This window comes from Mus caroli, unplaced genomic scaffold, assembly GCF_978045245.1.
Source record: "Mus caroli unplaced genomic scaffold, Mus_caroli_1 scaffold_9, whole genome shotgun sequence".
Lineage (NCBI taxonomy): Eukaryota > Metazoa > Chordata > Mammalia > Rodentia > Muridae > Mus > Mus caroli.
This window is the reverse complement of record NW_028227264.1, coordinates 76243157-76270363: the sequence shown is the minus strand read 5'-3', so window position 1 is coordinate 76270363 and position 27207 is coordinate 76243157. Positions and strand designations below refer to the sequence as shown.

General features: G+C 51.3%; 2 protein-coding genes and 2 non-coding genes across 5 annotated transcripts in view; all 4 read left to right on the top strand.

The window, feature by feature from the left end:
- Positions 1-16138, top strand: part of Trpm2 (transient receptor potential cation channel subfamily M member 2) — a 57871-nt gene extending 41733 nt beyond the window's left edge. For both annotated transcript variants that reach the window (XM_029482913.2, XM_029482914.2), the window contains 12 exons: positions 437-618; positions 968-1100; positions 4623-4710; positions 5485-5557; positions 6172-6329; positions 7034-7107; positions 7383-7484; positions 10633-10719; positions 11521-11626; positions 12782-12883; positions 14038-14154; positions 15119-16138. In XM_029482913.2, the coding sequence (XP_029338773.1) occupies positions 437-618; positions 968-1100; positions 4623-4710; positions 5485-5557; positions 6172-6329; positions 7034-7107; positions 7383-7484; positions 10633-10719; positions 11521-11626; positions 12782-12883; positions 14038-14154; positions 15119-15265 (1369 nt within the window). In that variant the 3' untranslated portion in view covers positions 15266-16138. The remainder of the gene's footprint in view (positions 1-436; positions 619-967; positions 1101-4622; positions 4711-5484; positions 5558-6171; positions 6330-7033; positions 7108-7382; positions 7485-10632; positions 10720-11520; positions 11627-12781; positions 12884-14037; positions 14155-15118) is intronic.
- LOC115032201 (Z6 small nucleolar RNA) lies at positions 11580-11633 on the top strand. Its single transcript, XR_003837858.1, has one exon. It is a non-coding gene; the product is annotated as a Z6 small nucleolar RNA (small nucleolar RNA).
- On the top strand, positions 12750-12825 carry LOC115032202 (Z6 small nucleolar RNA). Its single transcript, XR_003837859.1, has one exon. It is a non-coding gene; the product is annotated as a Z6 small nucleolar RNA (small nucleolar RNA).
- A 7742-nt stretch (positions 16139-23880) lies between the features above and the next one.
- Positions 23881-25771, top strand: Lrrc3 (leucine rich repeat containing 3). Its single transcript, XM_021174044.3, has one exon. It carries the CDS (start codon positions 23979-23981, stop codon positions 24750-24752), a length of 774 nt encoding a protein of 257 aa, XP_021029703.1. The 5' UTR covers positions 23881-23978; the 3' UTR covers positions 24753-25771.
- The last annotated feature ends 1436 nt before the right edge of the window (positions 25772-27207 follow it).

The window sequence follows — 27207 nt, the reverse complement described above, 5'->3', positions numbered from 1 at the left end:
GTCTGCCCCTTCTGTTTTAGAGTATTCTGAACATTAAGAATCACCTGTGCTATCTGAGATCAGGGTAAGGGGTCTGGGTAGGGAGTGGGGAGGACTCTGTCCCTTAGGCAGGAAAAGCCATCTGACAAAGTGGTACATGTCCCTTCCCTTGCTCCTGGGTCTCCATGTCAGACTTGGGTACCTGAAGTATCTGTGACATCATCTTCTGCTTGTCCAAACCACTAGATACACACATTAGCTCTGTCTAGCCCCTCCCCGATGCTTATTCCTGAATACAAATCTAAAACTCCCGTGCTTTCCTGTTCCTCACCGGCTTCCCAGATGCTGGCTGCCTCTCAGCGTTTGGCGTGCTTTCTGCTCACCTGCCTCTGCTCTTCCAGGCTGGACTGCTGTGTCCCACAAACATTCTGATACATGCACTTCTGCCTCCCACCAGCTACACCTTCCAGGAGGTGCAGGAACACACAGACCAGATCTGGAAATTCCAGCGCCACGACCTGATCGAGGAGTACCATGGCCGGCCCCCGGCCCCTCCCCCACTCATCCTCCTCAGCCACCTGCAGCTCCTGATCAAGAGGATTGTCCTGAAGATCCCTGCCAAGAGGCATAAGCAGCTCAGTGAGTCCCCTTGTCCCCACACTGCAGTCCCACCATCCTGAGTATGGACGCTAATTGGCTCCCTACAAAATGTTTGCATGAGAGCATCTGGGAACCTGCCCTCAGTTAATTCTGATTGTTAAATAAAGATTGCCAGCAGACAATAGTTGGGGAGGGAAGATGGAGGCAGGATTTAGGGTTCCCAAAGCCCTGGACAGTCAGTAGGCATGCTAAGCTCTCATGTTGGGCTGTCCCTGCCTCTGGAATGAGTCAGTAGCTCCCTGGGCCTGGAGATGGATGGGGTAATAGACTCTTTCCATGGGGCCCTGGGTGAGTTATGGGGTCCCTGTTAACCCTATCCTGTCTCCAGAGAACAAGCTGGAGAAGAACGAGGAGACAGCCCTCCTGTCTTGGGAACTGTACCTGAAGGAGAACTACCTGCAGAACCAGCAGTACCAGCAGAAACAGCGTCCAGAGCAGAAAATCCAGGACATCAGTGAGAAGTACAGAGGCCGAGAGTCCCCCCAACCCCTTGGGAGGGCACCCTTAAAGCCATGCCCTGCAGCTCTAAAGCGTTCTAAGTGTGGCCCCATGGGGGAGGGCTCATGCTCAACTTGTGGGAGAGAAAATAGACAAGCAAGTAGGGCACCTGATTGCGATGATGAAAGTGGAGATGGTGCAGATGATGATGGTGATGGTGATGGTGACAATTATAGTACTGATGATGGTAGGGGTGGTAATGGTGACGGTGTTGATGTGACATGGTGAGGGCGGTCTTAGTGCTGGAGGTCATGGTGACTATAGTGTTGGTGATGGTGATAATGTTAGAAGTGGTGGTGTTAAGATTGATGGTTCCGTTTCTGATGGTGCTGGTAGTTATGATGACAATGACGGTAACACTGAGAAACCTCAATGAACCAGCTGTCGACCACAGCCCCTTCTACCTACTATGGTGGGAGAATTAGATAAGGATGTGCTGATTGCTTGAGTTTGGGTGCAGTGACATCCTTGGGTGTTATCCTTGGAACACCCTCTGCCGAGAACAGTCTTCGACTCACTGTTGCTGCATTAAAGAGTCTGCCCTGCTTCCACACTCTCTTACCTTAAGTCATTCTGAAGGATGGCTGGCAGGTTGCCTGGTGTGTGGGTTGACTGTTTTGTGAGTGAATAGTTTGGCGAGTCTGCCTCAGGTTCCTTTGCGGTTTATTGGTGGAGTTGGAGGTAAGCAAGCCCACTGGTTGACCAATGTATCAACTGATTGCTTGAGATTGGTACTGATTACAGTAACTGTGATAAAAACACCATGACCCAGGCAACTTAGAGAAGAAAGAGTTTATTTTGATTTACAGGTCCAGATGGTTAGAGTCCATAATAGTGGGAACAGCATAGCAGTGGGTGGCAGGTGTTTCAACAGGAGAACAAAGTGAAGAGCTCACATTTTGAATGCTTAGCACAAAGCAGAGAGAACAAATCTCAAAGTCCACCTGTGATATACTTCCTCTAGCAAGAATGGACCACCTAACCCCTTTCCAGACAGGGCCATCTACTGGGAATCAAACATTCAAATGCCAAGACTTGGGGAAGAACAGTTCTTATTCGAACCACCACAGTGGGATAGGGTAGTATCCAGCTGTCCCTCCATGAGCTTCCTGAAAGCAGGGACAGAATCCTACAGGGTCCCCACAGTCATGGGCCCCCATCAAAAGCTCAGAGTCTGGCAGAAAGTTAGTGAATGCTGTGAAGTTCTTGAGCTATGGATCCTGGCCTGGGCTGGCTGACAGCAAGCTGGGCTGTTGTGTTTTTTGCTGACACTACATTCTCATTATATAGTTAAACCAATAGCAGATCAACACCTGCCTGCATTCCTGCAAGCCTGCATGCCTGCCTATCTGCCTGTCTGTCTGCCTGCCTGTCTGTCTGCCTGCATGCATGCATGCATGCATGCATGTCTGCCTGCCTGCCTGCCTGTCTGTCTGCATGCCTGCATGCATGTCTGTATGCCTGCCTGCCTGTCTGTCTGCCTGCATGTCTGCCTGTCTGTCTGCATGCCTGCCTGCCTGCCTGCCTGTCTGCCTGTCTGCCTGTCTGCCTGTCTGCATGCCTGCCTGTCTGCCTGCCTGCATGTATGCAAGCTCACTTGCCTCCCTAGTTTTGCCCTGGGATTCCTCCACTTCCTCCCACTTGCAGTGCATGCATGCAGACCCTGGCACCTTGTGGTCTCTCAGGACCTGCTGTCACCTGCATTTGATTTTGAACAATAGTTGTGCCCAGATACTGGGCTGGGTGGTATCCAGGGAGCTTCTGAAGTGGGAATTATGTGTGGATGCTCGGTCAGCAGGACGATCTTGAGGTTGGGTCAGTAGGGTCAGCATGAAGGTTCTGATAGGCACAGCGTCAAGGACTTGCTGTTGACTGAGAACATGACCTGCATCTTAGGAGGTGTTGGTTGCTTCATCTTTGCCATTGAGGGGACAGAAGAAGAAGAGGCCAGTGCTTGCTGCTGGTAAACAGCACACCCTGGATTTGAGAGCCTGTCCTGATTTTGTGTTCTCTTGCCTCAGGGAACTAGGCTGGCCCTGAAGAAGTCAATCACATGAGCCTTCTCAGCCCTTATCCCAGACTTTTCTCCTTGTCTGAGGCTCAGAATGGATCTGATGTTCAGTTTCCAGCCTAGGGCCCAGAGTGGGAATAATATCTAGCATGCTAAGACATACCATCTCAGAATCTCTGCTTATTGTCTAGAAATCTATGCATTCAATAGGCAAGTGCTGTGAAGCACAGAGAGACAGGGGAAATGATGAACAAGTGGTCCCTGAGACCTGGTGAGGACCCTGGCCTGGTCATTTTCTTTCTGGGGACACTGAGAGGGATCCAAGGCTGAGGGAGATACCATTGATCCCAGCCCCTCACCCCCAGAGCATGGCTGGAAGTTTTGGGGCTTCTGCCAATCTCGACAATTACCCTGTGTCACTGTGACTAAACTGTGGAATTCCAAACATGCTACAAACATCACCCTTGCATGTTTGTAAGGTTGTCTTGGGGGAAAAAAGGGGGGCAAGGGTACCAGAGTGTCTTTTGTGGACTGAAACAACCCAGTGCATGGGAAAGCAGACGCCAGCACACACAGTGTGGTCCTTCGCTTCCCTTCCCTGGCTGGCTGTTTAAATTGGGTCACATCCCAGAAACACTGAACAGATATCACCACGCAGCTCACTTTATTACAAAAGGATATTGCTAGCAGTTGGCACTGCAAGTGGGAGGAAGTGGAGGAATCCCTGGGCAAAACTAGGGAGGCAAGTGAGCTTGCATACATGCAGGCAGGCTGACAGGCAGGCATGCAGACAGGCAGGCATGCAGACAGGCAGGCAGATAGGCAGACAGGCAGATAGACAGATAGACATGCAGACAGACAGGCAGACATGCAGGCAGACAGACAGGCAGGCAGGCATATAGACATGCATGCAGGCATGCAGACAGACAGACAGGCAGGCAGGCAGGCAGGCAGACATGCATGCATGCAGGCAGAAAGACAGGCATGCAGACAGACAGGCAGATAGGCAGGCATGCAGGCTTGCAGGAATGAAGGCAGGTGTTGATCTGCTATTGGTTTAACTATATAACACAGTTGGCCATGGAGGGGAATGGAGTTTCTGGTTCAAACTAAACAACCTGTGCATCACCTGCACCAGCCCAGCTGTCCCCAAAAGCCTTGTCATCTAAGGTAGCTTTCAGAGCTCATGGCCCAACACCAAGAGGCAAGCACAGACAAGTGGGTTGCTGTGAATGCCATTCCCCATACCCCACAGCTGACACCTCTGATGGCTCATTGGGTTAGGCCACATGAGCCTGGGTTGTCTGAGTGATGGGACAATTTTATTTTACGTTACAGATGTGTGTCATAGATACTTTTCAATTACAAGAGACAGTATTGAAGTGAGAGCCGGGAGGATGCCACGTCTGGGCTTCTGGGTTTGGGTGGGGTTGTCTGGAATTGTGGTCTCATTTGTCTATCTGTCTTCTTTCAGAGTGGACACCATGGTGGATCTGCTGGACATGGACCAGGTGAAGAGGTCAGGTTCCACGGAGCAGAGGCTGGCCTCCCTGGAGGAACAGGTAAGTAGGTAGGAAGTCAGGGCCTTGTGGGACATTTTGTGTTGTGGTATGGTGACACTGAGACCAAGCACTTTGGGAAAAGATGCAGGAATGGATATTTGTAAGAGGAAGGGGCAAAAGGCAGAGGAGGGAGGGAGAGAGAGGAGAGAGGTGGAAGAGAGTGAGAGAAAGAGAGACAGAGACACATATACACAAACACACATACACACACACACATACACACACACACATACATACATACTCACACATACACACACAGAAAGAGTCAGAGACACACACAAAACACATACATACATACATACATACATACATACATACATACATACATAGAGAGAGAGAGAGAGAAAGAGACAGAGACACACACAGACACACAGAGAGAGAGAGAGAGAGAGAGAGAAGAGAGAGAGAGAGAGAGAGAGAGAGAGAGAGAGAGAGAGAGAGAGAGATGAGAGAGGTGGAAGAGAGTGAGAGAAAGAGAGATAAAGAAAGAAAAATCTTCTACTCAAGCCTTCTAACATTGGGCTTCCCCGGATTTGAATTGTGAGGCTCTCGTATTCGGTACACGTCCCTGGTGGTCTTGGAGTGCATGGCTCCTCTCTCCACTTGAGACCACTGGGGCCAGAAGCTCAACCCCCAAGTTCTCTTCCAAGGCTGCATGGCCCATCAGGATGCCTGGGTCACTTGGGGGATTGAGACCAGACCTCCAGGCCATAAGCCACATGCAACATGGATCACAGGAGGCCAACCTAGTCTTCCCTGGGACATGCCATCCAGGTGACTCAGGTGACCAGAGCTTTGCACTGGATCGTGACAACCCTGAAGGACAGCGGCTTTGGCTCAGGGGCAGGTGAGCTGACCCTGGGTGAGTATTTGGTCTCTTAGGAGCTGTCTCCAAAGGTCTGAGTGGTTCTGGGTCTGGAGGATGGGCTTAGAGGAGAGGCAGCTATAGGGGTTTCACTGAAGGAGGACTATGGCTGGAGCTGTCCCTGTGCCCTAGCGGGCAGCCCTCACCTCCTCCTGTGAGCTGAGCAGGTGTCTCCTGGCTTGAGCAGGTTCCTGGGCTCCTGGGGGCAGCATGCCATGTCTCCCTGATCTCCTTTATATATCTTGCTGCAAAGTTGGTAGCAAGGAACAGCTCTGGGTGACTGAAGCTATCAATCACATCAATCAAGACATAGAAACGTAAGCCCATTTCCCTGAATGCTCAGCCAGTAAGGACATGGACATGAATGGTCGTGGTTTTCGTAAGGTGAGGCTAGCCCCTAGGGAATAAACTTGCCCCCATTAATTGGACAGGCCCTGTAGCAGCTGGTGATATTAACCAACTATTGAGATATCTAAGTGTGACTTTAGCGGCAGGTATCTGGTAGGGGATGGTGACCTTTGTCCTTCCATGGCTGAGATCCCTGGAGTGGCAAGCAGGGTGTTGGGACTGTCACTCAAACTTGTGACTGTTTCTAGCACCCCAAAGGGCCTTTGATGAGCCAGATGCCGAGCTGAGTATCAGGAGGAAAGTAGAGGAACCAGGAGATGGTTACCACGTGAGCGCCCGGCATCTCCTCTATCCCAATGCCCGAATCATGCGCTTCCCCGTGCCTAACGAGAAGGTGCCTTGGGAGGTGAGTTTCTCTCTCTTATGCAGGCCATATCGGAAGGTGTTAGTCTCTTGGGGAGGAGAAGAGGTCCTCCCGAGTTCATGGTAGCCTCCACCCACTCTATCCTCTCTGGTCATCTGAACACTTGACAGCTGAGGAAACTAAATGAGGCAGGCATGCAGACAAATCACACGGGCTGCATGGCCAAACTGTGGAAGGGGCCAGCGGGGTGAGGGACGGTGGCCTTACAGAGTCATGGCTCAGGGATGCTCCTGAAGCTTCTCATGTGCTCCAGATGTCCTGGCCCTGCCATCTCACCCACCCCTCCTTGTTCTTGACACTTCCGTACCCAGTGAGCAACTATCACTCCCTTTTGAATGCCCGGCACGAGAGAGAGACCTCTATTCAGGGACAGGGATGCTGGCACCCGCAAGTTCACCTGCTTGTGGGCTTGAGGTTCCCATGTAGCCCCCGATCCATCCTGGGAAAGGTTCACACCATCCACGCTTGGGTCATGCTTGGGCTGGTCCCACGGGAGTGTTCATCTGGAGTCTCGTCCTCAACTCTACCAGGACTGGGAGATACCCAGGCACACTGGGCAAGGGAATTTGGTCCCGGTTGGCTGGTGGCCTCGTATGAAGCTGCTCTTGGGCCCATTTGTAGCCCTCAGGCCTAGCTCGCTTGGGAGTGGGATGGAACCCTGAGGAAGCTCACTTGCTGTCTTGCAGGCGGAGTTTCTGATCTACGATCCCCCCTTTTACACTGCTGAGAAGGATGTGGCTCTCACAGACCCCGTGGGAGAGTGAGTGGCCCCTTCCTCCACAGGGAGTGCATGCAGACTTCACATGGGGCAGGCCCAGGCAGGTTCTGCCTCATCTGGGAACTCCAGAGCAGCTCTTCCTGTCCTGGATACAACTCATCCTGACAATGGGCATGAGCAATGGACAGAGACCCCTCTCAAGGGAAAGGCCTGGGTGACTGTAGTTGAGCCACCAATGGAGGCCGAGCCCCTGTCCCTCTGTGTTACTCTGCCATAACCTCCCTCCGACAGGGGCATCTCCTTTTGCTTGTTCCCAGCACGGCAGAACCTCTGTCTAAGATCAGTTACAACGTCGTGGATGGACCGACGGACCGTCGCAGCTTCCATGGAGTCTACGTGGTCGAGTATGGGTTCCCTTTGTGAGTATGCTGAACCTCAGCTGGCATCAGCAATGGGGCGCATTTCTCTCTGAGAGAGCTGACTTCTCTTTCTGGCAAAAGCAAACGAGAAAAGGAAACTCAGTGTGTGCCGTTCCCTCAGAGTCTGCTTTCTCAGAGCCTTTTCCTGGAAGGTCCCTGGATCCACTCCAGCAGTGTCCCAAGAGCATGGGTCTGTTGGAACCTGGGGGCTTCAACTTATGGTCGGAAACCCAGGGAGCATAGTCAAGTCTGAAGAGAGCACTCTGGCTCTAGAGCATGTTGTAAAAAATATTTTAAAAATCCTGCCATGGGGTTCCTTCCCTCCTTTGACCATTTATGTTCCTGGATGAAAGACACATACACAGAGCCTTTCTATTTTTAAATATACCTTACTCAGCACAATAGCTGGGCAACTGCCTAACCTCCACACTGTTAGAATCAGCCTCCTATCGATAACCTCATTATTACTTTCTGTGTTCCATCTTGGCGGATCTTAACCCAATTGGGCAGCCCTCTGGGCCACATTCTCTTGGTCCAGAGCCAAGATGATTCTTCTTACTTCACCCTCCCATTGCCCTCCTGTCTCCCTTACCCTGCTCCTCCTCCTCAGGAAACCTAACCCCACCCCCACCCCCACCTATGTCTATTCTCTGCAGCTATTGGCGCTAGCAATTTTTATTTATTTTATTTTTTTTTTAAAGATTTATTTATTTATTATATGTAAGTACACTGTAGCTGTCTTCAGACACTCCAGAAGAGGGCGCCAGATCTCGTTACGGATGGTTGTGAGCCACCATGTGGTTGCTGGGATTTGAACTCTGGACCTTCGGAAGAGCAGTCGGGTGCTCTTACCCACTGAGCCATCTCACCAGCCCAGCAATTTTTATTTACCAATCAGAATTAAATGGGGGTGGACTCTCTCCTCTCTGGGGCAAAAAATTTGGGAGGATGCAAATTAGCATTAGAATACAAGCCCCCCCACTACAAGAGTGTGGGACTGGTGGGCCCACATTAGCGATGGTAACCTTGCCCAGCAACTATGATGGGCCAACAACGCAAGTACCCATAAATACCCATAAATACCACTGTGCTTCCAGATGGGGTGTAGCCAGCAGGGAGAGCAGTGGAGCAGAGGATGCCAAGGGGCCTGTGGGAAAGGGAAGGCAGGCATTTAGGAAAATATTCTGGAACAGTGAGTGGGCTACTGTCCCTGGAACCAGAGGTTGTATACAGTGGCAGCAGTGGAGGGGTGGCCTGAAATAGACCAGGGCTCTAGTCTGCATGTTTGCATGATGGGGCCATGATGACTGGGGCAAAGACGGCTTAGGAAGCAATGTCAGTTGCGGGGTGAGAGACAGGGAGGAAGAGCAACACTCAGGTGATTGGCACATACCTGCTGTCATGACAACTGTGTGGAAACATGAGCAGGAAGGACGGGAGAGGACTTTGGTCTCTCTGGATCACTCTACATTTGAGGCAGGGTCTCTCCATGAGGCTGAAGCTTAGCAGTTGGTTAGGCTGGCTGTCAATCATCCTCCTGTCTCTGCCACCCCTGAGATTACAGGTGTGTGCTTTTATGCTCACTTTTATTTTTTATTTTTTTAAACATGAATCCCGAGGATTTGAACTCAGACCTTACACTTGCATGGCTAACACTTTTCCTACTGAGTCTTTGTTCAACCCCAATTATTATTATTATTTTTTTTTGTAATCACATACGTATGTAGTTAGGACTTGCATACTGTTGTTTTCTTTTTCTTTTTCTTTTTCTTTTTAATTGTATTTCCTAGATATAGCTTCCATCTGTGAAATGATTGTCTTCGTCTGTTTTATGTTGCTCATAATAGAATACCAAAGTCTAAGTAGGTTATGAAAGAAAAAAAAAAAAAGAACGTTGATTCTGGCTCAAGGTCAGGGACTCACATCCAGCAATGCCTTCTTGCTGATGGAGGCAGAGGAGGTGCAGGATGTCACATGGCTAGGATAGTCTGGAAGGGCAGTCACCTCCTGAAGACCCCACCGGACCCCAACGCTCCACAGAGCTCATGGTGTATTGGGGAGCTTTGGTAGGGACAAGCGAGGGTTATAATGAAACATTGTCTTCTTTTCTTCTACAAAGTAGTGTTTGAAGTTAAGCCTTCTTACTGGATCACACAGTTGGAGGTAGTGGGGGATGTGCAAGGCAGAGGAGATGCTGGGCCAGTCAGCTCTCCATCATTATGAAAGACTCAGGATAACCAGCAGAGAAACCGAGAATTATCAGTGTAGCCTCAGTTTGAAAGCTTTTAGTTCAGACTCAAGGCGGCCCTGGTGACTCTGTGGGAAGAAAACCCCACCATGGCAGAGTGTGTAGAGTGGAGAGAGCTGCTCACCTCCAGGCTGAGAAGCAAAGGGGGAAGAGGAAGCTGGGGTTCTTCAAAGGGTATCCTGATAACCCAAATCTCCCATCAGGCCTAGACTCCACCTCCCAAAGGCTCCATGCCAGGACCAACCCATCGGGTGGTATGGGGACTCTAGGAACTCAGCTGAGCAGTGGGGGATGGGAAGGGAGGGAGGGTCACAGAGGACACTAGCAATACTGAAGGAAGCAGAGCCTGTCCATAGGGCGAGTCTCGCTCGCTGGCAGATGTGGAGCCGGGAGCCGGGAGAGTCATATATGGAGGAGACCGCTTGTCCTGTGGTAGCACCGGGGTGCGTCTCTCTTTGTTTTGCATCAAAGTCATGAAAACCGTCAGTTCTCAGTCCCGATTTAGAATGGAGTCTGGTGGTGAGAGAGGGGTCCTGGCTCAATGAGAGGTCTGCAGTTAATACTCTGTGCTCCCAGAACACAGTGAGTCCATGTAGCCACAACCTGGTTCCTTCAGCCTGGCTTTCAAGTGCAGCCACCCATCGTTGGTGACCGCAACCACCAGACATAGATCTCTGGGTGTTTGACCCTACTTGTGGAGGAGGGCTGGCCATGGTGGTTGCACACAGACTAGAAGCCCTGGCTTTGCTCTGTGAAGAGCCTTGTGGGGCCAGGACAGGTTGTCGGGAGCTGGCATACAATCTCTGCTATGCCCATTGTGACTTGGCTCCACCCATCCAATGTCCCTGGTCTTAACCTCCCAGTCAGATGCAGTGGCTAAGTGAACCCTTTCTAACCTAGGAACCCCATGGGCCGCACAGGGTTGCGTGGTCGTGGGAGCCTCAGCTGGTTCGGTCCCAACCACACTCTGCAGCCAGTTGTCACCCGGTAAGCACCATGTCTGCTATCTGCACTTTGGCTCCAAAGATGCTCCTCCCACCCGCGTGAGTTCCAAGGGCCTGGGGGATGGCCTTTGTACTTGGTATCTCATGAAGCCTGTGGGAAAACATACGCTGCATCCCACCCTCTCTGAGAAAGCCTAGGCTACCCCCTTTCCCCTGGAAGCTGCCTAAGTTTTTGGGAGTAGTCCCTTACCCATACTAGGGGCTGATAAAAATGGTGTTTAGAGCCTCTACTAAAGAGAAGAAGTTACAGAAATTACACACACACAAAGCAAAGCCTACCCACAATCCCACAGGAATGTTAAAGTTTGGAAGGTTTCCTACCAGAGAATATGTGCACATTCACACTCTCACACAGCCTTGCATGTACCCCTCAAACCTCATGATGTCTCCAACCCTGGGTCCCGCCTACCTTCTCGGCGGATGCTGATTGGCTGCACTTGGGGAAATGCTCTGGGGGTCCTAGCCCCGGTTGTATGGAGCCCAACAAGGCACTGGGCTCTCCTGGCAGTGCCAGTGACCTGGGTCAAACTGGAGAGGGACTGTATCCCTGTGGCTTCTGTCTCCGTTCTGCCTGGGAACTGGGGGGTTAAGAAAAAAGATGGTGGGTGGGTGGTGGGGTAGAGTGAGGAACATGGCGGGGAAGGGGGTGGTTGGAGGTGGAGGTTGAGGGTGTGGGGGAGGTGGCAGAGGGTTTGATGCTGCTTCCAGACCCAGCCAGTCCTCGCCAAGTGCTCTGCCCAAGGCCACCTGTGGCCGTGCAGGTGTAAGTGGGTCCCCTGCATAGGTGGAAGAGGAACCAGGGTGGAGCCATCTGCCGGAAGAGTGTCAGGAAGATGCTGGAGGTGCTAGTGATGAAGCTGCCTCGCTCTGAGCACTGGGCCTTGCCTGGGGTAAGCAAGGCATCTTCTCTGTCTGTCCCACTCACTCACTGTCTGACGACAGCAGCTCGCAGTCACGCAGTCACTGGCAGAGACAGTGACAGTCTCCGCCTCCTGTGGCCCTGGATGAGTTAATGTGGCCCAGTGCCTCTTTGGAGCTCCCTCCCTGGCTTCCTCATAAGCTCACGTTCTGGTGTGTTCTAGGCCAGGCTCTCTGGGATGTTGGAGGGGATAACTCAATACAGGGATAACCCACAGTGGCTCAGATGTGGACTGCTTATCCTGCTCCAGACTCTGAGTTGAGCCCTGATAGCAGAAGGGTATTGTTTAAGGGGTGTTGCATACGTCTTGGGCTTGGCAACAGCAGCTGGCTGTAGGGCTCAACTTGAGAGGGCACCTTTCAAGTTGGTAATGACAGAATTGGGATGCAGAGGCCCAGGCTGTTCATGCCGGTATGAATCCACATTGCTCATTTTCTCCATCAGTTTATCCTGCCTGCCCCTCCTCCCACCCACCACCAGGCCCGGCTTAGGGCAGGGGTCAGAACTTGTCCTGCTAGGAGAGATCAAGTACAGCCTGGGATGTCCCTCCTCTGCCCCTACTCCCTGAGCCTGTGGTCTTCCCAAATTCAACAACAAGCTGTCCTCCTGAAGACCTCTGTCTGTGGCCATGGCTCAGTGGCTGCTTTGGGAGGAACACATGTCCCTGAAGTGTGGCATGGGCAGTAGTGTCAGCCGGGGTCTTCAGGCTAGAGAGGTTGCAGGGCCAGGGCAGCATCCAGGTCTTCTGATGTTCAAAGCTTAGTGGCAGGAACCAGGTCGAGGGGACTGGGGACAGCAACCAATGAAGGTATTGCACCTGTCCCTCTCTGATGCCAAAGACAGTGAGAGGTGGTGACAGGGCTCATTGGCCTTCATGGAGTCATTGTGGCTACCCTTGCTCTACTTTAGCCCCATACCTTGCTCAGGCTGTGGGCTGCTAAGGCGGATGGTGTTCTGGACAGTGTCACTCAGCCAGCAAGCTGACTCCGAACTGACAGACACTGCCGCCTTCAGCCTTCCTCCCGACTGGCTGGCTGCCTACACTAGGCAGGTGGCCAGAGGTGATGGGCTCCTGGGATCCAGCTTGCAGGCCTTGCTGACTAGTCTCCACTTCCTCTCTGCTCAGGGCTCTCGGGAGCCAGGGGAGATGCTACCACGGAAGCTGAAACGGGTCCTCCGGCAGGAGTTCTGGGTGGCCTTTGAGACCTTGCTGGTGCAAGGTACAGAGGTAGGGTCTGTTCCTTATTCAGTGAACCCTATATGTTGGGCTCCTGTGCTGAGGGTCTGCTCCCTATGCAGTGAGCCTGGTACGTTGAGCCCCTGTGTGATACCGTCCTGGATCCTTAGACAGGGATCTGCTTCTTACTTCCTTATAGGACTGTCCACCCTCCCTAGCCAGACTTGGCTGCTCTCAGTACACAGACATGCATCTCTATGACTACTTTTTCATAGCATCTGAAACACTGTATTTAAGTCCAGATTTACAAATGCACCTCTTTTGTTAGGACTATCTGCGGATATAATGTAACCAATTTCAATAGTTCTGGGGCTAGGGGGTGTAGTCCAGCTGTTCTGTATCTTAGAAGGAAACAAAGTGGTGGCTGGTGACTCCTGTTGTTACCTGGAAGCTCGGAGATTTTAGATGATATCCTTAGCACACTGCCTCAGTGGACACCGCTGCCTCCTCTCTGACAATTTGCAAAATAATTTCTGTTTTTACTGGAGAAAAATTCACATAGTGTGAGTCTGGAGTCCCCTGTGGCTAAACACAGACACACCCAGAAACAGAACTGGGATGTCTACACCGCCATGCTCTTTGAGAGAGTCTCTTCCCCTGGAGGCTGAGTTTCCAGGGATCATTCCTTTAACCGACTGGGGGCTGACAGAAACGTTGTCTAGAATGAGCAAGTTCCTTAGATTTATACTCTTCTCACACGCTGTGGCCACTGTTCATATCTAGTTCCAACATGGGTCACCAAAAAGAAGACTTCTGCCTTTATGTCTGGAATGGTTGTTTTGAACTCTCATTTTGAATGGGGTTGTATAGCAGTGGCCTCTGCTGTCTGGGTTCTCCCTGAGGAGCATCTTTGAAGATGAAGCCTCTGGATACCCAGCGTAGGCAGGAGGGTCCTATGTTTGACTTGTGCCAGAGGTCAGCAGTGGGGTCAGGAAGCTGCAGGGCCTGAGACTGGTCAGGGAGAAAACATGTACTGGGGAGTCTCAAGCAGGCGCGGGTCAGGGGCTGAACAGGATAGCCAGCCATGTTCAGATCCTGCCCCAGGAAGCCCTCCTTCCACGTGGATCTGAGTTCCTCTATAGTGGGCTTGGGAAACCAGGGCTCCATCACTGGACCAGCTAGCTCACCCCTGCTGTGGCCTCCAGGTATACAAAGGGTACGTGGATGACCCAAGGAACACAGACAATGCCTGGATCGAGACAGTGGCTGTCAGCATCCATTTCCAGGACCAGAATGATATGGAGCTGAAGAGGCTGGAAGAGGTACGAGTCCCAGCATCTAGAGCAGGACGCACGGTGAAATGCTCCAGACATTTCAGGGACTTCTCAGTAGGGGTTGCTCTGGGGTCTTGAGACAGAGCTGCCCATGGCTGGGGAGGCTAGCTGGCAGATTCACATCCTGAATAGACTGAAGGGTACCAGGGAGAGGCCAGAGAACCGCACTAAAAGCCGAAGAGTGGCCCTGGACCTGGGTTGTTTAGTGAGTTGGGTATATTAGTGAGTCATTTTTTCTGTGTATTCGTTATATTGCTATGACCAAATACTTGAGAAAAAACAACTTAAGGGAGAATCTATCTTGGCTCACAGTTGATCCTGACTGGACAGTCACTCCAGCAGGGGCAGGAAGCAGCTGGTCACATCGCGTCTGCAGTCAGGAAGGAGGCATGAACGCGGAAGCTCAGCTCAATGTCTCCTTACATATCCCACAGCCTCGTTTCGGGGAACCGTGGCACCCACATTCAGAAGTGGGTCTTCCTTTGATACTTAATCCAGTCTAGATATCCTCTCATAGGCTCATACGGAGATTTGTCTCCAAGGTGAGATTCTAGATCCTGACGCATTGATGGTCAATATTAACCACCTCAAAAGGACTGGAGGACCATGTCCAGAGAGGGGCTGGCATAGCCTTCTCCATTCTCTGTACCCTCTTTATGGGACATATGTCCACGGGCGCTCAGAGCAGATCTTCATACTGCTGATATAAAACTAGGGTGGGAAAGTACCACTCTGTGAAATCCGGGTCATCCTGGCAGAACAAAGGCCTCTGAGTAAGGTCACACCTCTCCGTTTGCTCGGGTCTAGAGGGTTGGCTCAGGCACCCGGAGCGGGCAACACTATGTCATACAGTGAGCTAGCCATGGGTGAGATACAATATTGCAGGCTGCATTGGCTCCTGCAACCTGAGAATTCAAGGCACTGGGTAGACACAGGCTGTTTGTCCTTGCAGAACCTGCACACTCATGATCCGAAGGAGTTGACCCGTGACCTGAAGCTGTCTACTGAATGGCAGGTGGTAGATCGGCGGATCCCTCTGTATGCGAACCACAAGACCATCCTCCAGAAGGTGGCCTCACTGTTTGGAGCTCACTTCTGACTGTGGCTTCTGGGCCACAATGGCCTCCCAAGACTTGGACTGCTGTCTTGGGCTGGATGGCTGGTTGGGGTACTGGGTTGGGGTGGGTGGTAGGTTGTAGGGCTGGGTTGGGTGACCACAGGGATCTTAATAAGTCCCCAGAGGTGCTGTCTTGAAAGCCACTTCTGCCACAACAGGAAGGTCACAGCATAAGGACAGAAGTGTATTCAGTGGCTCCTGCTACCTATGTCCTCAAGTGCCATGCCTTGACTAGGGTTTATGGGGCCCTGACCAGCAAGATGCTGCCACTACCCATAAGCCTGGCTGGAAGTGCTCTCTCTGGGACAGGCACTTCCCCCTGGAGGGACCTCTGTCCTCATTGTGGGAGACTTCTGTCCTAGGCATAAGGTAGATAGAGGCTGTGCCTCCTTCAGGAAGAGACACTGTCCTTATAACTTCTGGTCAGTGCTGAGTCACAGGTATTGAGGGAGGAGGGCTTGGGGCTGGCATCACTGTCATCCCTAGACTTTAGAAGTGCTCTTCTGAAGACTCTCAGGCAGGAGGATACCCTCCCTCAGCGCTAGCTGACTTGCTGGTCACAGAAAGTACTGGAAGAAGACAACGGGGCATCCTGTCATGGCTTCTAAGAGGAAAGTAAAATCAAGAATGATAGGCTTTCTCTGACAGGGTGGTGACTCAGGGATTGGTACTGTGGCTAGGAGATGAACTCTGTAGCCGAGGTGGGGGTGGGGATGAGCAATACGGGGCTTTAATGGGACAGGACAATGAAGAACATGTATGATCAATCTATCTAAAAATGAATCTTGGAAAAGTTCAGGACTCAACTGGGGTCACTGAGAATAAAGTTCTGTGGTGTCTGGGGTCTGTCCTGAACTGCTGGAGGTCACCTGGTTTCCCAGACAGTAGGTGTCCCTGGTTCCCAGAAAAGGGACACCTAGATGCCCCTAGGGAGGTGGTCTGATTGGCGTCTTCTGACAAGCAACAAAGGGGTCTCTGGGAATGGAGAGGTAGCCCAGTGAACGCTGCTGAGCGGATCCATGGAAGCTGGAGGGCACGGTCCTAGACTGTCTTTTCTCCAGTTCAGGCTTCAAAACAATGCAGAGAGCCAGGAATTCTGGACGATCCAGGAATACCTGGAGATCCAAGAATCCCGGGAGATCTAAGATTTCTGGGAGAAACAAGGATTATAGTGGCACAGAGGAGGTCGTCTGGCTCAAACTGTTGAAGAAAAAAAAAAAAGGATCTAAAAAGCAACCGGCTCTGCTCTGGCTGGCCTGGCAGCTCCTTGTCCACACTATGTCATGCGATTAAGTCACTGCATGCGTCAATATCATGATGGTGCACAGATGGGGGTGGGGTGAGCACGTGGGAGCAAAACAAACCAATCTTATGCCCACCAGCTGAGAGATGCACTGAGAGATGCACTGAGTCATGGTTTCCTGCAAGGGCACCTCTGCAGTGACTGGAGACACCCCTATTCCAATTCAGTTCCACCTCCTGAAGGTCCCACCACCTTCCAGAAGCACCGTGTCAGGGGTGAAGCCTCCAACATTCAAGGTATGAACCCATGCCTAGTCCAAGAAGGCAGACAAGGAAACAAAGACATGCTGAGAGATTGCTTAAGAGCTCCTCTGCTTCCAGGTCATCCTTTAACCAAGCCAGTGATGCCAGGAGACACCACAGTTCTAACAGCTACGGTCTGGCCCTCATGCTGACCCGCTCTCTCTGGATTTCTCCTGGCTGTCATTTGTCTTAGGAGCTCATTATACTGATGCAGGCTGGTTGACACTGACTTCTTAGCTTCCCCCACCTGCAGCAGGACCTCAGACTTCTGCTGTCTGTAGCGACCTTTTCAGTGTTGAGCATCCTGTGTATTCAGTTCCAGTGTGTCTGCTGCCTTCCCACAGCTGCGTGGACTTGCTGGACAGGACATTTTTAGTGGCATTTTAAAAGGTGTGTTACAGTTTTCCCCTTACACAGCTGGCTCCCAAATAATTGAGACTGGGCTATTACATTTATTTTACAGCTGTGAGGGCACAATAACTGAGCAGTTATTACTCTATTTTAATCTATGCTAATCTGGCTACCTCCCAGGCAAAATCCCTGTGCTACTTGCATTTTATGGTTTTCTCTGCTTTAAGTGTTTTCTCATCAACTATCCTGGGCCCACTTTCTCTTTTCTCTCTTCTCTCCTCTCCTCTCCTCTTCTCTTCTCTCTTTCCTTCCTCCTCCTCTTCCTCTTCCCTCCCCTCCCCACCCCTCCCCTCCTCTCCCCTTCCCCCCCCCCAGGTGTAAACCCAGCCCTATTCTCTCCCATGTTCAATCACTAGCGGATCAGCTAGCTTTATTGACTAATCGGAATAATTGGGGAGCAATGTTTACACAACATCAAGACAAGAGATTCTTTTTTTTTTTAAACGTGTTGCTAATGGCATCCTTAGGGGTGAATCTTTTATTTATTTATTTATTTATTTATTTATTATATGTAAGTACACTGTAGCTGTCTTCAGACACTCCAGAAGAGGGCGCCAGATCTCGTTACGGATGGTTGTGAGCCACCATGTGGTTGCTGGGATTTGAACTCTGGACCTTCGGAAGAGCAGTCAGGTGCTCTTACCCACTGAGCCATCTCACCAGCCCCCAAGAGATTCTTAGAATAAGGACTGCAACCAGATACAGTGGCACAGAAATAAGCATTTGAATAATACAAGGATAATCTTTACATAGTGCATAATAACATTATGCCTACAGGACATCACCAGAGCAAGGCTGTACTCTTCTCTCTGGGTAGCTACTGTCTGATCACATAAACCCTCTGTGATGACTAGTCACTGTAAACTTGACTGGACTTAGAATCATCTAGAAGACTGAAGAACACCCCTGGGCATGTCTGTGAGGGTGTTTCTCAAAGAGATTAACTGAGGCAGGAATACCCACCCTGGGTATGGGCGACACCATCCTGTGGGCTGTGGACTTGGGTAGCATAAAAGAGGAAAAAAGAAAAAGTCATTTGAATGCTACCAGTCAGTCCCTTTGCTTCCTGGTCCTCCAAGATGGGAGTGAGCAAGTCTTGAACAAATCCTGCCTTCCGGACTATGGGCAGGCACCTGCTACCCTGCCTTCCCTACCCAGTGGCAGTCTCAAACTATGAACCAGAAAAACTCCTCCTGCAAGTCACTTGTAAGATATTGCTCACCAGGGAGAAGAGCAACCAGCACACTTGGCTCCATGGAGGGAGCTTTCTTAGAGTCTCTGTTTTTCCCTGTGGAGTTGATTGGTTTTGAGAGGTCCATCAGCACTGTGGGACCCTGAGGAAGTGGCTTGACACGGAAAGCCCCGCTATATGACAAGAAAGGACAGATTGGGACATGCTGCTCTAACTCGACCAAATGGAAGCTGGCCATGGCTGTATTAACACTGCAGAAGGTAGATGTCTAGAGAGCACATGCCGTCAGAACAGAAGGGTTCAAAATGAACAAAATAATCTCTTGATGGGGTGGGGGAGTTCGGTGGGTAATGTGTTCACTGCAACAAGCATGGAAAACTGAGTTCAGATCTACAGCACCCGTGTTTAAAAAAAAATTCAGGTGTGGCAGCTTGTGCCTGTAATCTCAGTGCTGGGGAGGTGGAGACAGGGAAATTCCTGGGCTTGCTGGCCAGTTGGACTAGCCAAGTTGGGTTGAGAGATACTGTCTCAACACAAGATAGAGACTGAAGAAGACATCAATGTCAGCTTCCAGTCTATAATACACACATGAGGGTTCACATACACATTCACGTAAGCATACATACACCCACATAGACAAGGCACATGCGCACACACATAATCTACAATTTTTTTTTAATTTATTTTTTAACATTTTATTTTAGCCGGGTAGTGGTAGTGCATGACTTTCATCACAGCACTCAGGAGGCAGAGGCAGGCGGATCTCTGAGTTTGAGGCCAGCCTGGTCTACTGAGTGAGCTTCAGCACAGATAGGAGTACACAGAGAAACCCTGTCTTGAAACAAACAAACCGCCCGGAAACCATTTTATTTACTGGTGTGTGTGTGTGTGTGTGGTGACTCACACCACAGTGCACAGGAGGAGGTCAGAGGGCTTCTTTGTAAAGCCAGTCTCTCCTGCCACCTATTTGGGGATTCTGGGAATCAGTCTCAGGCCATCAGGCTTTAGCAAGTGTCTTTACCAGCTGAGCCGTCTTGATGCACCTTATCTATGATTATAACTAGAGATTTTAGTCCCCACATCTCAGTAATTACTAGAGCAAACTGGCAAGTTGGTAATTTCCAGAAGCTTCTCTGTGATGTAGCCAGCAGCCTCCATACCACAGAACACACCACTGGGCAGCAGAACACATGTTCTGAGTGCATGCAAACCTTCTTTGTATTCTGGACCGTCAGTGGGTCTCAGTAAAATTAAGAGGACCTGAAATATAGAATATATCTTCTGACAATGTATTTGAATTAGTAATAATAGATTGCTGGAAAAATTTTCCAAACATCTGGGAATTGAGAGACATACTGTTAAACTCACAGATCAAATGAGAACTGGAGAGGCTGGTGAGATGGCTCATCAGGAAAAGGGTGCTTGCTGCCAAGTCTGAGGACCTGAGTTTGATTCCTAGGACCCACATGGTAGAAGGGGAGACCCTGCTTCTGCAAATTGTTGGCATATTTGTTTTTAGCTATTTTATTGGGTTCTTACATCTACCACTCTTTCAACCTTTATTCCTTCCTAATTCCTTCCAATTACCCCAACACTAGGTAGGAGAGAAAGAAGGTCAGAGGGGGAAGAGGTGTAGATCTCTTTCAGCCAACAAAATAGGCTACTTCCTGCTGGTTAGGGGCATTGGGTTCTTTGGGGCAAGTCCAGTCTTTATAGACAGGATTGCAACAGCAGCAACCAGGAGCAGTAAGGGGAGCAGGCAGGGGGAGCAGGCAGGGGTAGAGGCAGCTGCTATAGCCCCTCCTCCCCCCCCCCCCCCCCCGCTTTGGGTTCTTTCATTTACACTCTCTCCAGAGTTCCCAGAATTAAACTATCTGCAGCTGGCAAAAATCACATCCCTGCCAGTGCACGAGGCAAATCATAATCACCTGCTGTGAAGCAGCCTCTTATCCCACATCCCAGGTTAAAACAAAATATATTCACATAACTGGGTTGTTTTTTTTTTTTAACCAAAATTCTCACTACAGCAAGTTGTCCTCTGACCTACACGGTCTTGGGTACCATTTGCCTGACCACATAAACACAGATAAATAAATATTTACAAAAAAACTAGAGTGAGAGGTCATAGAGTATTTTAAATTTGATAAGAAAAAGAACCCCCACAAATATCAAAGTCCTAGGATGCAGCAGAAACAGGACAACAGGAAGTGCCGACAATGGAACAGGAAACAAACCCTGCCCAGGAGCTCCTCCTCTAGCTGAGGAAACTAGGAAGGGCAGAGGAAGGTAAATGTGTGCAGGGAAGAAGAAGAGACAGAACCACGACCAGAGAAGAAGCCAAAGGAGGAAAAGCAAAACAGTGGAAAAGCCGCTGACACCAAAACTGTTGTTCTGAGTTGATTAATATATGTCTCTCCCAAACTGTCAGAGAGGAAGCACAGGGCATGGGAGGGGTCCTGCGTGAGAACAGCGACAGTCACATTCACGGACACTGAAAGCCTTACAGGGGTGTCTTATGAAAGCTTTTATGCTGACTACTGCAGTAGCTTGGAGGGGGGCGGGGAGACAGAAACTTTCTTGAGTGATACAAAACATAAAGCTAAGGGGAAAAATTCAGTACTTGTAAACACGTTAAATAATTCAGCTACCATACAGAGATAACATCACAACTAAGTTGCTTTTATCCCCCAGCACGGGCCAACTTAACACTTGAAGATCAGTTGCTATAATCCAATGGTAACAGACTTACCCAAAAAAAAAAAAAAATCTAGGGCTGAGAGATGGCTCAAGGGTTAAGAGTACTGACTGCTCTTCCAGAGGTCCTGAGTTCAATTCCAAGCAACCACATGGGGGCTCACAACCATCTGTAATGGAATCCGATGCCCTCTTCTGGTCTGTCTGAAGATGGCTACATTAAATAATTATATATACATATACATAATTCAACAGCCACTTCTAACTAAATATATATATTATATGTAATATATTATATATTATATATATATTCTCAGCAACTAGAGATCTTCCTCTCAACAACAGACCGAATGAGCTGTTTACATGTCTCACACTACTTACCCAGATCAACTCCAAACCAAGACTCAGATGCAGATCGCTACATCCATAAGACCCTGTGGCTTTTTACCTAAGACAAAGACATCTTACGTAAGATACCTCAAAATCATTTTCCACCAGAGAAAAGATCGCTGAGTTAGAATCTCTCAAAATTAAAAAAAAAAAAAAAGAAAGAAACTGTGGGGAAAACTGTCAAGAGAATAGAAAGACAGTTCACACAGACCGAGAAACAATATTTACAAATTATGCGTCTGATAAGGAGGGTGTTTCCAGAGAACTCTCGCAACTCAAAATTAAAGAAAACAAACGATTCATCGAAAAGCAGAGAAACGAAGAAGACAGGAAACAAGAGCACACCATAAGCCTCTGGAGTGACACAGACCCGTATTACAGCTCAAGCCACCGTTCCACACCCAGAGTGATAGAGCCACCGGTCCACCAGGACCTGTTGGCTATGTGCCTGTGTTGTCAGTGGGTGTAACAAGGAGCCAACCCTGCTCCAGACACTGCCATTCAGGGTATGCACTCAAGGCTGCTGCACAACGCTCCCATGGCCCTTCTGTTAGAGTCCCAGATTAAAACCCTGCCGGAGCCGAACAGGTTACAGTACAGAAACTGGCACACTGGACCTAGGGAGCCACTCAGCGTGGTGAACCACGAAATAAGGAGGCGGAAAGAGAAAATGATAGGAAGCCATTTATGGAAGTCGTGGGAAACGCAGACTCCAGGCGCGAGGAAGACAGGTGACAAAGGGAGACTGGGGTCCTCCTGAGGCCGGTGGTGATAGGTTCCCGGCTGAGGATCAGGTCCCGCGTCGACGCCCCCATTTGCCTTTCTATGGTGATCTTAGACCTTAGACCTGAGACTTGGGGTGAGGGGCGTCAGTCATGCGGTGGGGCTGCTCAGGGCGGGGCTTGGCCACGTGGCACGCCCACGGACCCTTCCCTTACCAATGCCCTAAACCCGCCCACGCCCCTCCAGGCCCCGCCCACATCCCGCCCCAGTCAGTGCAGTTTACATATCAGGCCCCGCCCCTCACACAAACCTCGCCCATAACCCTGCGCACCCCTCCTTGGGCGCCCCCCTCGGTGTCGCCCCGTAGGATTTTATGAACTCTGTTCAGCTCTTCCTTACCCAGGCCCCAGCCCCTATCCAGTCCCTCACCTATCTGGCCCTTCCCCTTAAGGCCTTGGCCCTCCTCAAATAGGACCCTCCCCTCCCCAGGCCCTCTTCCAATAAGCCCCGCCTCTCGCACGGACAGCCCTTTAGAGACCCCGCCCCTCAGCACACAGACCATGCCCTTACCTGGCCCCTCCCACCCACAACATGCTACGCCCCGTCCCCCAACGCACAGAACACCAAGGTCCCTTACTAGGACCCCTTCTCACCGGCGCTGTCCCTATCGCAAGGCCCCTCTCCACCTATTCCTCCCCTCCCAACCCTCTCAAGGCCCCGCCCAACACACAAACCCCGCCCCTCTGGCCTCAGCCCCACCCTGCCCCTCCTCTTGCCGGCCCCTCCCCATAGGCAAAGGCCCCCGCCCCTCCCGCCATGGCTTGCCCGCCTCCCTTCTTTACTGGCTGCTCGGTGGGCACCGGGCGGATCGCCGCGGCGCCGGGAGGACTCTAGTCAGGCTCCGGGAACCTCGGAAGGCGCTGAGCAGCGGCGGCCGCTCAGGTAAAGCCCCCATCCGCCCGCGTGGCCTCCCACCCGCGGAGCTCCACTGTCCCTGCTCTGCCGCCCTGCTCTCTGCTGCCGCTCCCTGCCCAGCCCGGCCGCACGCAGGGGGCTGCTTTTCCTCTCCGGTGTCTCCAGCGCCTCAGGCATGAAGCTGCTGCTTCAGGGTGCGCGGCGAGCTCTATTGATAACCGCGATCTTTAAGGTGTCACAGGTAGCCGAGTGCTTGGGGACAAACTGGTGAACGCGGCCACTTGCCCCGCCCGACCTGGCTCGCACAGATCGGGAGGGAAGACCTCCGCCAGCACGAGCCTGGAACTGGGGGATGGGAGAGAGAGATGGATCCCTGGGCCTCCGCCCAGACTTGTGTCCCCAGCTATGGGTGGGTGACCAGAGGCTAGGACAGGGTTCTGTAACTGCCTAGCTAGGGCCAGTCTCCAGCCATCGGTCAGCCCTAGATGTCTTGCTTAGCTGGGAGGTGCTTCTCTGGGTGGCCTTGGGAATCTTCTAGAGTAAGTTACAAAGCAGGTATGTTTGATAACCGGGAGCCCTGCCTCAAACCTGGTGTGCCTACGACTCCTTTCCTCCCTGATCCCGTCCTCCCAAATTGAATTGAAATATGCAGTGGTGGTCACCCTCAGCTCCCTTTCCTTTTTTTTTCTTGTAGAACTGAGACCACTAGGCTCTCCAGAGGTGAAGACACAAGAGTTTGTGTTGGATGACTGCCTGCAACGTGAGGAAGGACAGTTGCTTGTACATCCCAGTGGAGAAGAGCTACCTGGGTCAGGTGGAGGCAATATGGGCCCCAGGGGCAGGCAGAACCCCTCATCCCCACTGGCCCCCTCCCAGGGGTCTTGCTTCTTCATCCTCTTCTGCTTACGGTTAGGTGCCTCCTGCCCACAGGCCTGCCAGTGCCCTGACCATGCTGGGGCTGTGGCTGTCCATTGCAGCTCAAGAGGGCTGCAGGAGATCCCTAGGGACATCCCAGCCGACACGGTGCTTCTGAAACTAGACGCCAACAGAATCTCCCGAGTCCCCAATGGAGCCTTCCAACACCTGCCTCAGCTGAGGGAGCTGGACCTGTCCCATAATGCCATTGAGGCCATTGGGCCAGCGGCCTTCTCAGGTCTGGCTGGGGGGCTGCGGCTGCTGGACTTATCCCATAATCGCATCCGAAGAATTCCAAAGGACGCCCTGGGCAAGTTGAGTGCCAAGATCCGCCTGTCCCACAATCCACTGCACTGTGAGTGTGCCCTGCAGGAGGCCCTGTGGGAATTGAAGCTGGACCCAGACTCCGTGGATGAAATTGCCTGCCACACCTCGGCGCAGGAGCAGTTTGTGGGCAAGCCACTGATCCAGGTCCTGGACTCAGGTGCCAGTTTCTGCAGTACCCACCGGAAGACCACCGATGTCGCCATGCTGGTCACCATGTTCGGCTGGTTTACCATGGTGATTGCCTACGTAGTGTACTACGTACGCCACAACCAGGAGGATGCCAGACGACACCTGGAGTACCTGAAGTCCCTGCCTAGTGCTCCAGTCTCCAAGGAGCCTCTTAGCCCTGTGCCCTAGCACCTGCCTCCGGTGGGCCACTGAGCCTGGCTGCCCTGTCTTTCTGCAGCAGGTGGAGGTGATGGTGCTCTTGTGTCCCCAGGGAGGTGCATTGCAGCTGTTCAACCCAAAAAAGCACTTTCATAGTTGGCATTTTGGTCCCTGCAGCCACTGCCTAACACTGTAGCGGGGGGAGGGGGTTGCCCATCTTAATGGGTAGGTAAATGGAGATCGAGAGAAACGGAACGCCTTGCCAAGGCTGGCTTCAGCTGCCACTTAAACCCAAGCTGTTTGTGGTATAGGTCTGTGAGCCGTCTGATCTGCCAACCTCCCTTTCCCACACCATGCTGTGGGAAGTGAATACTTGTGCACGCAAGGATGGGGCCCTGGCAGGGAGGATGGCGCCAGCAGTTTTGCCACCGGGGAATGGCTCATTTCTGTTTACCCCTGCTCTCCCAGTACATCTGAATGCAGAGATGTTTGCCCTTTCCCAGAGCAAAGTACCGGCAATCTAGACCTTTGCAGAGAGGTCAGTGCAAAGTCCAGCCTGCACTGGCCTGTGCTGACCTTTGTCCTGGGAGTTCTTTAGTTGCCCTTGTGCCAAAATGTCAGCCCATCAAGAGGGAGAAAATGGAGAAACACGAGAAAGGTCCAGCATGGGCTCACCATGGCCGTGTCAGCTGCTAAGACCACTTATGGGCCGCCCCAGCTTCTGCCACTTCCATCCATTCCTGGGCAGTGGAAACCTGTCAATCTCGGTGGCTCTTGTGCCTTGCTTTCTACTGCCAATATCTAAAGCAGCTGTTTTTTCAGAAGGAGGAGGGACTGAAGTTTGAGGTTGCCATGCCAGTCAACAGGAACACTGCTTTTCTCTAGCAACAAGAACCTTCTCTTCACCTCGCTGAAATCCCAGAGCTCACTGATCAACTTTCTTACCTGTAATTACTTCATCTTCAGGGGTAGATGTTCTAGCCACCTAACTCGACTTGACTTCCAGTTTTGTTATTTACTGTCCTTTTGTATAAGTGTTTATACCCTAAGCTATGTCGTCATTGAGTATCTGGGAGAAGTAAATGAGCATAGAATGTGTGTGTGTGTGTGTGTGTGTGTGTGAGTGCGTGCTGAGTATAGGGTCTAGATGCCTCTCTGAGCAGAAATTGAATGCGGCTTCTGTGTGTGCTGGGAATTCTCTTGTGATCTGCAGGGGCAAGGTGAGACTATGTTGGGGGCCTGGCCTGACTTGGTCCTTACCGTCAGTGTGGCCCACAGTTCTGTCACCATGTGACACACTTGCCTGAGGCTACATGGCTGTCAGCTGCAAAAGTATATGGAAGAGAAAAACACTCATGAATTCCAGACTTTCCCCACTGCTGAATGCCCACACCTACATGGTGACCATGGGGCCACCATGCCTGGCATCTGCAGGGTGAACAGAGCCCTGGATGAGCTCCCAAGCTGTCCACTATTCTTCCACAGCCCTGGGCCAAGCTACACTGTCTTCAGGGTCAGACCCTGGCAGAGCTAGTAGGACCATTCCCATTCCCATGAGAATTGGAACCTCAAAGCAGCCTCCTTAGGGACACCAGTCAATATTGTGATGCTGCCTGGCCCCCATTGGCTCAGACCTGCTCAATACACAGTACCCAGTTAAGTGTTAGAGGAGGCAGGTGCTGAGGGCTGAATGATTTGGACCCTGGAGGGTGCTGTGCCAAAGAAAAGAGGTTAAAAAGCCAGAGATGAGCCAGGCAGTGGTGGCGCATGCCTTTAATCCCAGCACTTGAGAGGCAGAAGCAGGCGGATTTCTGAGTTCAAGGCTAGCCTGGTCTACAGAGTGAGTTCCAGGACAGCCAGGGCTACACAGAGAAACCAGGTCTTGAAAAAACCAAACCAAACCAAACCAAACCAAACCAAACCAAACCAAACAAAAAAAGCCAGAGCTGAGGGCTTGGATTAAGGACCAGGTACTACTCTGATGCTGTGGCGGTGCTGAAGTAGCTATGTCTGTCCCATGGACAGGGACACCTAGCCTGACACATACTCTGGGAGGTGCCAGTGCAGAGGGTATGGCTTGCATTCCTCTTATCATGTGGTGGGGACGGTAGCTGCTTCCAGGCAGGGGCACAAGTTGGGAGGTAGCTGGCCCCTGCGGCCTTTCTACCCATCCTACTCAGTAGAGAGACCCTATTTCTGGAGCTTGCCACTGTCCAGCATGTCTGTCCCATTGACAAAACCAGGTCAAAAAAGAACATGGATGGAGGCCTGGTGGTGAAGTCTGTAGCTGCTCTTGTCCCAGGAACACCCTACTGGGTCTTTTAGATACACAGGTGTAGGTAGGGCTCCTTCCCAGGCTGTTCAACCCACTGCCAGGCTTGCTGCTCTTAACCTAGGGCTTGGCCCTACCTGGTTGCACATCTATACAGCTCCTGCTCAGCCCTTGCTGGAAAGAGGAGATGGGAGAGTCTCCTGGTATGGACCC